At 59.0% G+C, this 10,496-nt stretch overlaps 1 protein-coding gene across 1 annotated transcript in view; it reads right to left on the bottom strand.

Annotated features, from left to right (window-relative positions):
* WNT4 (wingless-type MMTV integration site family, member 4) overlaps positions 1 to 10,496 on the bottom strand; it is an 11,982-nt gene that overhangs the window by 1,062 nt on the left and 424 nt on the right. The window contains exons 2-4 of the mRNA XM_014534357.1: positions 1,510 to 1,641; positions 1,280 to 1,422; positions 1 to 459 (exon numbers count right to left, since the gene is read on the bottom strand). Coding sequence (XP_014389843.1) covers positions 1 to 459; positions 1,280 to 1,422; positions 1,510 to 1,641 — 734 coding nt within the window. The remainder of the gene's footprint in view (positions 460 to 1,279; positions 1,423 to 1,509; positions 1,642 to 10,496) is intronic.

Raw genomic sequence — 10,496 nt, 5'->3', positions numbered from 1 at the left:
CGTGTGCAGCTCCACCAGCCGCTGGCACTGCCGGCACTTGACGAAGCAGCACCAGTGGAACTTGCAGCTGCAGCGCTCGGCCAGCTCCACCTGTGCCGTGTGGAAGCCGCGGCCGCAGCACAGCAGCTCACAGCCGTCGATGGCCTTGGATGTCTTGTTGCACGTGCGGCCCCGCGTGCCCAGCACACCGCTGCGCATGTCCTGCTCGCAGAAGTCCGGGCTGGGCTCCAAGTACACCAGGTCCTCGTCGGTGTGCGGCTTGAATTGCGCGTTGCGCGGCACCAGCGCCCTGGAGGAGCCCACACGCCGCGGCTCCACCTCGGTGGCACCGTCAAACTTCTCCTTCAGGGCGTGGCCCACCTGGCGGAAGGGCGGCACGGCTCGCCAGCAGGTCTTTACCTCGCAGGAGCCCGACACCCCGTGGCACTTGCACTCCACCCGCATGTGCGTCAGGATGGCCTGCACGGGACGGCAGGGGAGAGAGCAGACAGGTGTCAGGGGAGGCTGCGGAGGGGCCGGAGGGGGCTTGGTGGGGGGATGCCGCAGAATCGGAGAAGGATGCATTGCCAGGCTTCCTCTGTATTAAGCACCTACTGTATGTGTGGTGGGCTGGTAAGCTGTGTTGGGGGCAGTTAAAGAAGATATTGGCCCTGCCCTTGGGGCACTTACAGTTGCAGGGGAGAGACGTTTTATTTTATTTTTAAAATACGTTTTCATTGGTTTTCGAGAGAGAGGAGGATAGAGAGATAGAAACATCGATGAGAGAGAAACATCGATAAGCTGCCTCCTGCACGCCCCCTACTGGGGATTGAGCCTGAAACCTGGGCATGTGCCCTGACTGGGAATCGAACCAGTGACCTCTTGCTTCATGGGTTGATGCTCACACCAGCCAGGCAAGGGAGAGATATTTTACAGGGCAGTGTCATATGAAACAGCAAGTGGCAGGTGACATGATGGGGAAGAACACATTTGCATTGAATCTGCACAGGAACCTTGAGTAGGTATGGAGAAGGCAGATGGTATCTGAGAGAAGCACATGACCTTTGCTATGACACAGGATTCACATCCTAGCGTGCTACCTGTTAGGTACGTGGGGGGATGTGTGCTGTGCAGGGCGCCGCTCACTGCTCCTGCCCCCTGCCTTCCCGGAGGTGCCTGGTGCCGGTGAGAGCCTGGGCAGATGTTTTCTGAGTGGCATGTGGGTGGGAGAGTGTGTCAGGGACCTTCCCGAGTCCGCCCCTGCCCCTGGGTGGTGGGGGCAGAAGAAATGCCACGCTACCTTCCTGCCGGCCTCATTGTTGTGGAGGTTCATGAGGGCCCGGCTGGACGAGGCCCCCTTGCTCCTCTCCCGCACGTCCACGAACGACTGTGAGAAGGCCACGCCATAGGCGATGTTGTCGGAGCATCCTGACCACTGGAAGCCTGGGGCCCGGGGGCAGAAGGGGCCACAGATGAGTGACGGCCAGGCCTCTGCTCTCCCACTCACGCCTCCCCACCTCCCGCACTTACCCTGGGGGCTGACCCCGTGTACTGTCCGGTCACAGCCACACTTTTCCAGCTCCCCACTGCTGCACGCCCGCGTCACCGCGAAGGCCACACCTGCTGAAGAGATGGCGTACACGAAGGCCGCCTCCCGAGTCCCTGTGGGCGGCAGAGGGAGGGCAGGCTGGGTCCCGGGGCTCCTCCCCGCACCCTCCTTTTCAGAGGTGGAGGGTATTCGGGACCTGAACGCCGGAGGCCCCTGGAGAGATCTACCTCCCATGGGCCGGGAGCGACACTGCTGGCCATGGTTCTCCCCATGCGATGCTGAGTACACAGACTGCGTGCCAGCATCCTGACGTGTGCTGAGCATGTCATCCTCACAGCGCCCGTGAGGTCAGCACTGCCGTCATCCCCAGCCCACAGAGAGTCAGTCAACTCGTCCCTGGTCACACGGCGTCATCGCTGTTAGCTTCTGTGGGGTTACTGTCCTCAACCCCCCTAGAAGGCTAGTGGTGTTCACGTCGTCTCCGACAGAGAGGCTCAGAGAGGAGAACTGACTTACCCAGACGACAGGGCTGTGACGTGGCAGGCTGGACTGCCAGCCCGTCGGGCTCCCTCTAAAACCCGAGTTCTTCTAGCGCCTATTTCCCAGCTCTGAGGGGCCCCCTGCCCCAGGGTCCTGCCCCGGCCCTTCCTGCTCAGGCTGCGCTCATCCCTGAGTTCCTCTGGCCTCCTATCTCTAAGAGTAAATTGTAATCACAGTGGCCCCTCCTCTTCGCCTGGACCACTGCTACTGAGGTCGGGCCTCTACCACTGGGCCCTTTATCTGTGCCCATTTCACAGATGGCACAGTGCAGGTTTGGGAAGGGGAAGTGATTTGGCCCTAGCACCCAGCGAGGAAGTGATAGGAGCAGGACTCAGACGCAGTCCGTCCGCCTCTGGGCCTGTCTTTCCCTTCCGCCCAGGACTTCTCAGCGGTTCTATTTTGGTGCCTGCCCTCGCCCCCTGCCTGAATGGGTGTTTTTATCCTCCTAGGAACTGTGCCTCGGGGGTGTAGCTTCTGTGGAGCCTCTTTCTGGGGTGTGGGTGGTGGGAGGGAGTGTGCCTGTGTGTGTAGTGCAAGTGTGGTGCGTGTGTGCATGGCTGGCCGGGAGGGTGACCAGACAGGCCCAGCTCCTCTCCTGGGCCCTGTGAGGGCCTCTGTGTGCCCGTGACTGTCCTTCTGTCTCTTGCTGGAGCGTCTGTGTCCGCAGGAGTGGAGGGGGCAGGTTTTGGCCCCGTGGTTGGCAATTACCTCTGCGACACCCAGGCCTGCGCTCTCGGCTGCCCTGGGGAGCAGTCGCCGTGGTCAGACAGAAACAATCACCTCCTCTGTGCCCGTGTCTGTGGACGGGCAGCAGAAAAAGCGGAGCTGGGGTGGGGGCAGCTCAGGCCCTGGTGGCTCAGGATGCCCTGTTCCCGGTTCAGCCCCTGCACTGGGGATGCTGCCCACCACCGTTCTCCACTGCCCACCCTCTGCCCTGCCCTGGCCATTTTGGGCTGGCATCAGGGGCCTTGGCTGGGGCCACGGGGGCCTCGACAGCCCGAGATGGAATCCTCTCCAAGTTAATCGAGGTTAATAGCAGGATCATGTTGGTTGGTTTTGTGCTGTGGCCGCCCAAAGAGAGACGACTTTAGTTTCTGGTATTTCTGGTATTTCCAGGCCTGAACCAGCACAATTCTTTGCCCCAAAGACCAGGGGGGAGGGAAAGCAGGAGATAGGGCCATGGGCCCCAGCTCTGGCCCGGCGTGGTCCTTTCTCCCTTGCTTCTCTGGGCTCTCAGGCAGCCTGGGCCCACCCCTAGCTCTGGCCTCACCACTTCCCTTGAGCGCTCCTGGCCCTGGGGTGCAGGGCGCCCTGAAAGGTTGCTCAGGGAGATCTCTGCCTCATTCCCCAAACCAATACCCACCTAGCAGCCAGGACTCTGGGACCCCTTGCTCTAGCTTCGGGACGAGGACGCTATGATTTTCTCCGCTTGGGAGTGGGCCTGAAGGAAGAGATTCTGGAAGGAGGATAACAATACAAAGAGCTAAAGCTTATAGGACGCACTGAGTGGGGAAGCAACTTGTCCATCAAGACCCAGCTGGGAACTGGTGGGACCGAAACTTGGACTCAGGCAGCCTAGCTCCAGCGCTTTCAACCTTGACATTGTCCTGCCTCAGGGCCGGAGCCCCTGGGAATAAACACCAGCCACTCTCGCCCGGCCGATGTGGCTCAGTGGCTCAGCATCGACCTATGAACCAGGAGGTCATGGTTCGACTCCCCGTCAGGGCACATGCCCGGGTTGCCGGCTCCATCCCCAGTGGGGGGCCTGCAGGAGGCAGCTAGTCAATGATTCTCTCTCATCATTGATCTTTCTATCTCCCTCTCCCTTCCTCTCTGAAATCAATAAAAACATATTAAAAACAACAGCAAGAGAACACCAGCCACGTTCTTACCACCTCCCACCTTCTTAGCACCTGAAACCAAGAAGGACTTCCTTAGGTCTACCCTTCGGTCTCACGTGCTGTAGGACAAGTCCAGTTCCTTTTGTGGGTTCTTTACTGGGGGTGGTGAGCAGCTGGCTGTGTTCAGCACAGGAGGCCCCAGAGGCCTGGAGCACGTGGCCAGGCCACCGTGCCCCTAAAGCCGGTGGCAGTGGCTCCTCCAGCTTTTTCTCACGGGCCCTGGGTCCCAGCCCCTTGACTCTACTGCTGCGGCCCCTCCCGGCTCTGCCTCTTTGCTGGGTGCCAGGCTGGAGCCTTGCTGACTAGTGGGCACCTGGCAGCGACTGCTGAGAGAGGAACCTGCTGAGAGAGGAAACGGATTGTGGGGCGCCTGCGAGCACAGCAGAGGGGAGTTCCCAGCCACGTGGTAGATAACTGCTGCCTGGGCAGGGTTGGCCTGTTCCAGCTGTGGGGAAAGACAGTCCTGCTTTGTCCTCTGGGGACAGCAGGGCCGGCCCAGGGTAAGGCAGGACTCTCTCAGGTGCCAGCCGCTGCCCTGCAACCGTCTTCCTTTTCCATAGAGCTATCGGCCCACCCCACACCCACCTCCTTTCTTCCTGCTTTTGCTCCTTCCCAGGGTACCTCCTCTGCCGGCTCCACTGTGTGTCCTCCCGTCCCGCCTCAGCGCCATCTTTTCCAAGGTGCTAGGCTGCCTGGGGCTGGGAATTCAGAGTTGCCTTATGGATCCAGCAGTAGCTCCCCGTTCTGAGGGCACCGGGGCCTTTGCACATGCTACCTACGGCTCACAACAACCTTAGCAACCAGCTCTGCTCTCCAGAGGAAAAAGCGAGGCTCAGTGGCCTGTCTGGGGTCCCCCAGCCAGTCCGTGGCCCAGAGGGAATTGGAATAAGACCTGTGGCACATCTGGGCACATCACCTGCGATGTCTCTCCCAGGTGTCGGAAGGAAGTGCATCCTGGCAGGAAGGAGTGTTTGGAGGAGAACCAGATGAGGCTGAGTTGGTCTGGAAAGGAAGCCTTGGGCATGGTGATCCCCCGGCACCAGGCGGTGTCCTGGTGGAAGTGCCATTCCCAGCATAACTCACATGTTCCCAAAGCAGACTCAGTGGGGGTCCTGGGAGGTGGGCAGGACAGGCCCTGGTCTCTGAGAAAGACATTATTCTCCATTCTCTCCTCATCCCTGCTCCAGCCTGCCTTTCCAGTTTTCTGCTCTCTCATTAAAAAAATTTTAAAATATATATATATTTTATTGATTTGAGAGAGGAAGGGAGAGGGAGAGAGATAGAAACATCAATGATGAGAGAGAATCATTGATTGGCTTCCTTCCCCATACCCCCACCTGGGGAGTAAGCCTGTAAACCCGGGCATGTGCCCTGACCAGGAATCAAACCGTGACCTCTTGGTTTATAGGTCAACGTTCAACCACTGAGCCACACCGGCCAGGCTCCTTTGCTCTCCTATCTGCAAAAACTCACTTTTTCTTGAGATCAACCTGTGCTGAGTCCGGATTCTATCACCTCCAGGAAGCCTCTTGGATTCAAGAGATGATGTAGGACAGGGGGAAGGGGAGAGGCCTCGGGGCTGGGCCAAGCCGTGTGGAGACCCTGACTGGTGGTGTGACCTTCCTCTCTGAGCCTCCTTCCCCAATTGGAACACGGGACATCCTGCTGCCCGCAGGCCAGACCCTGCACTTCTCCCGCACTTCCTCCCACCGGCAGGCACTGCGCTCCCTGGCCTGTGCCTCGCCATCAGGATGGGGTCGCAGACTGTTTTATCTGCTAAGGGTCCTGTGTGTTTATCTGGCCTCTGCAGCCAGACTCGAAGCTCCTGGGACCAGGCTGTTCCTCATACTTCTCCTCCAGCCTCCAGCCCCCAGCCCCCAGCACAGGGCTGGGCACAGAGCGGGCCCCTCACAGCTGCTTGGAGACAAGGTGGGGAGGGGAAAGAGCAGGGCGCTTGCCAGGCAGGCCTGAGATGGAGTCCTAGCGCTGCCCCCCGCCCCACCCCCCCATGTGAGCCGTCAGCTCTCTGCCCATAGAATGGGGCTGTTAACAGCACTGATCTTGTCAGCTGGTTCTGGAAATCTAATCGGGTAAAGTAGGGACCGTGCTTGGTCTAGTCCCTGGCACATAGTAAGTGCTCAAGACACAGTAGCTATTGCGAGGCTTATTGTTGGGTGATTAGTGCCACTTTATTCATTGCAAACAAATGTCGGTGGGGCACGCACATGCTGGAGGCCAGTCAGCTGACCATGTCTTTGCCTTTGGGCTAAAGGCTTCCTTAGGGCAGAGACCCTTCCTTCCTGCTGCTGCCTGGCCACACGGTTACTGACCACCTGCGGTGAGCTAGGCCCATGCGAGGCACCGGGGCTGCGGAGGTGAATTCACCCTCAAGGAACTCCCAGTGGCAGAATGTCCCATAAATGATCTGATGGCTCCGTAGGGCTGGCCTGAGAGGTCACCAGAAGGAAGGCATGCTCTCGCCCTCCTTAGGTCCAATGTCATGCAAGTATTGAGGACAAATATGAGCATACGTGTTTCAGTGAGTCACCGCCCCAGACTGAAAAGCATTTACTTCTTCCCTTTTTTTTAAGCTTTTTTTTTTTTTGGTAATATATGTTTATTGATTTCAGAGAGGAAGTGAGAGGGAGCGAGAGAGAGAGGAACATCAATAGTGAGAGGGAATCATTGATTGGTGCCTCCTGCACGCCCCCTACAGGGGATCGAGCCCGCAACCCGGGCATGTTCCCTTGGCCAGAATCCAACCTGGGACCCTTCAGTCCACAGGCTGACGCTCTATCCACTGAGCCAAACCGGCTAGGGAAGCATTTACTTATTAAATCCAGCCCGAGGCTACAGCCAGGAAGGTGTCCTAGATGATGTTAGACGCGTGGGGATGGAGAGATGGGCCTGATTTTGAATCTTCTCTTTGCTAGGGCCAGTGCACCACACCCCCTCCCAGCCATGGCAGCCAGAGCCTGAGGGGCCTCAGGGCTCTCTGAGTCCCTTTTTCAGGACAGGAACTTGATGAAGGTCACAGAGAGAGATGCAAAGAGGCAGGGAGGCCCGGGCTGTCTGCAGATGGAGGGAAGCAGGAGAAGATGAGGCTGTCTGCAGATGGAGGGGAGCAGGAGAAGATGGGGCTGTCTGCAGATGGAGGGGAGCAGGGAAGATGGGGCTGTCTGCAGATGGAGGGGAGCAGGGAAGATGGGGCTGTCTGCAGGTAGAGGGGAGCAGGGAAGATGGGGCTGTCTGCAGATGGAGGGGAGCAGGGAAGATGGGGCTGCCTGCAGATGGAGGGGAGCAGGGAAGAGGAGTCTGTGCGCCTTTCCCGCCCTCTCCGCCCTGCTCAGGGCAACCTCCAACCTTCGCGGACTCACCCTTTTCATTCATTCAGCAAGTATTTCTCAGTTACCTGCGGTGCAGGTGCTGCTCTGGGCACCAGGATGAAGCAGTGACTAAAACGCGGAGGCCATCCCGCATCTGGGCCTTAATGCCTGCTCAGCCAAGAACTGCCACTACCTATCCCCATTCCAGGCTTCCCCAGACGCTAATTTTACCAAATTTCCAGTAGATTTTCAGCCTAGAACACACAGTTTGGCCCTAACTTACACACTGTCCTCACCAGTCACCATTATTTCACCATCTGTCTGGCCTCAGTAGGTCGGAGGCAGGGTGGCCACCGCTGCTGGGGGTGGGGAGAGTGCAGGCTTGGAGGCTGGGAAGCCTCAGGCAGTAAGAGAGCCCGAGGGGCATCTCTGTGGGAGCCCGGGAGCCCCTCAGAGGCATTATCTCGCTGAGTCCTGACGGGAGGCCCAGGAGGTTGGTCTGGGATTGTCCCTATTTTACAGGGAGCAGGACCATGAGGCCTGGGGACGGAAGGACCTCCCCCAAGATGTCACAGCTAAGAGTTGGCAGGTCCCGGAGCCCCTTGCTCAGCTGTGAAGCGGGAACAATGCTGCTCACTCTCAGAGTCGGTGCGATCTGATGTAGGCAGCATGCAGCAGGCCCTCAGCAAACCGGGGCTCCTGGCTCCGGGGGCCATCTGTCAGCTGTGGCCTCTCCTGGGTCTGAGGTCACGACCCCAGCCAGGCAGCTCATGAATGCGGTACTGGCCAAGCCCCGCAATTCCCAGAGCTGGGGGCTGTGAGGGAGGCCGGCCCGGGCCGGCTGCTGCTGCTGCCCCAGCCAAAAACGACAGCAGCTGGTGATGACGGACGGCTCCTCTCGGGTCAGGGTCTCCACTAAGTGCTGCCACGCATGACGTCACCGAATCTTCGCGACGACCCATGAGGTAAGCGCACCTGCCGGGCTCACTGACAGGTGAGGATGCCGGGGCTCGGAGGAGTGAAGTCACTGCTCAAGGCCATCAGCCCTGCACCTTCTGTGAGCAGCACCGAGCCCTCGGGATGGACAAGTCCCTTCTCTTGTGGAGCCACACGAAGGCTTTTCCAAGAGGAATTTTACTCAGGAAGAAAATGAAAGATACAAAAGTGAGGAGATGGATGGAAAGGAAGATAGACTCCCGCAGACACGACTGCCCGGGGTGCTGGGCCTGGCGGGAGGGTACCCTGCCTCAGCCCGGAGGGGACTGGACGCTCCAGCTGCAATCCGGAGCAGGTCCCAGCCACGCCCGGTCGGTTCTCAGTGTCTTCCCAAACCTGCTGAGCCAGGGCTGGGCCCCCTCCTTAGCTCTTGTCACAAGCACAGGCGAGGAATGGGGTCCCTCCCGGCTGCAGGCCAGCACTGCCCATGCCTGCCTTCCTCTGCCCCTTCCAGTCCCTGCTCTGACCCGCGTCCTGTCATTGGAAGACCCGCATGGACTGTCTGCTGCATCCAGGCTCGGCCACGTGCTGGGTACCACCCTGGCCTTGGAAGAGCTGGAGGCTTAGGGACGGGGCGTGAGGTGGGGAGACAGGCTCACGGCACAGTCTACAAGGTGTCATGAAAGCGCTTGAACACCAATGGTTTAAACAAAAGTGTGCGTGTGTGTTTTGAGAGCGAGAGGAGAGAAAGAGGGAGAGAGAGAGGGGGAGAGAGAGACAGAGAGAGAGACAGAGAGAGAAGCTGATAAAGGCAAATGGGTTAAAAATTCTTTGTCCTATTTTTGCAACTTTTCTGTAAGTTTGACATTATTTCAAAACAAAAAATTAATTTTTAAAAAAAGGGAAAACCCGAGCGTGAACAAAGAGTTTTAGGGCCAAGAGGGAAAAGCAACCACCTGCTTGCGGAGCTGGGACGCCTGGGGGAGGAACCTCCTGAGTTGGTGGAGAAAGAGGGCTGCGTGTGGGGGTACAGGGCACAGCATGTGCAAAGGCCTGGGGTCTGAAAGGGCCTGACACCTGCTGATCTACCCTCGAGTCCACCCCAGACAGCAAGCACCTGCTGGGTCAGAGGGGCTCCCCATGCTCAGGGTCTGTTATTTGAGCCTCGTATCTGGGCCTCATCACTCAGGCAGCCCCGGCCCCCAGCAGTGGCACCGTCGTCGTCCCGGGAAATCCTCCGCTCCCTGGATCTCAGCTTCTCCGGGCAGCAGTGTCCAGCCATGCCAAGCACGACCGTGCCCGTTTGGCCTCTGCCAGCTCCCGGGAGAATGGCTTCCAAATTTCTATCACAGTTGGTTTCCAACAACATCCACACGTTTGCCACAAGCCCAGCAGCCCACAGGTGCCAAGACAAAGGTTGGCCCAGGCAACGCCTTCCTGCTGCCCGAGCACGTCACAGGGCCCCATGGGCTGCGGGAGGCTCCGGAGTGTCAGTTTCACGCTCAGGAAGTAGAGGAGCGGCAGCTGGTTCACGGCACTTCCTCGAGGGCAGAGCCTGACCCGCTGGCCTCTCAGGGAGCCTTCCAGTTAGTTGCCGGGGACGTTCCCTCTGCCCCGGCCCATGGTCCTTTGGCTCAATGCCCTCTCCTATTCCTGGTCTCCGCGGAGGGCGCACCTTCTGGGAATGCTTTCTCTGAGCCCAGTCCTGGCCAGGGGAGGGGTCCACCCTGCGCTCCCACTCCTGTGTCCCCTCCATCCCAGTGTTTTCTCACGTGGGTACAAGCGACACCCTGGAGCAGGATTTTGGGGCCTGAGTCTTCCTAGTTCTGCGACTTTGGGCAAGTTACGGAGCCTCTGTGTGCCTCCGTTTCTTCTTCTGTAACACGGAGGCCTATTTTGTAACCAAGGGCCAGGTGAGTTAAAACACTTCCAACAGCGTCTGGTCCCCAGTTAGTGCTATCGGTGTGCAAGCCACCGCCCTACTGAGCTGCGGCTGACTGGACGGAGAGCCGAGGAGGGCCGGCGCTGGTGCTGTTTATCCCTGGGTCTCAGGGCCGGGCACGGCGAGGCTCTCAGTGTGGGTGGTCAGAGGTTCAGGTGAGTGAGGCGGGCTTGCCTACGAGAGGCTGGGGGTCAGGAGCCCAGATTTGAATTCCGATTCTGCTGTTCACCCTCTGAGGGCCTCTCTGAGCCTCGCTTTCTTCCTTTGTAACCCGGGATGGCAGCTCCAGGGCTGCAGGCGCCGCCCACCCAGCATGAAGAACA

This window comes from Myotis brandtii, unplaced genomic scaffold (genome assembly GCF_000412655.1).
Source record: "Myotis brandtii unplaced genomic scaffold, ASM41265v1 scaffold129, whole genome shotgun sequence".
Classification (NCBI taxonomy): domain Eukaryota; kingdom Metazoa; phylum Chordata; class Mammalia; order Chiroptera; family Vespertilionidae; genus Myotis; species Myotis brandtii.
This window is presented reverse-complemented; position numbering and strand designations above follow the sequence as displayed.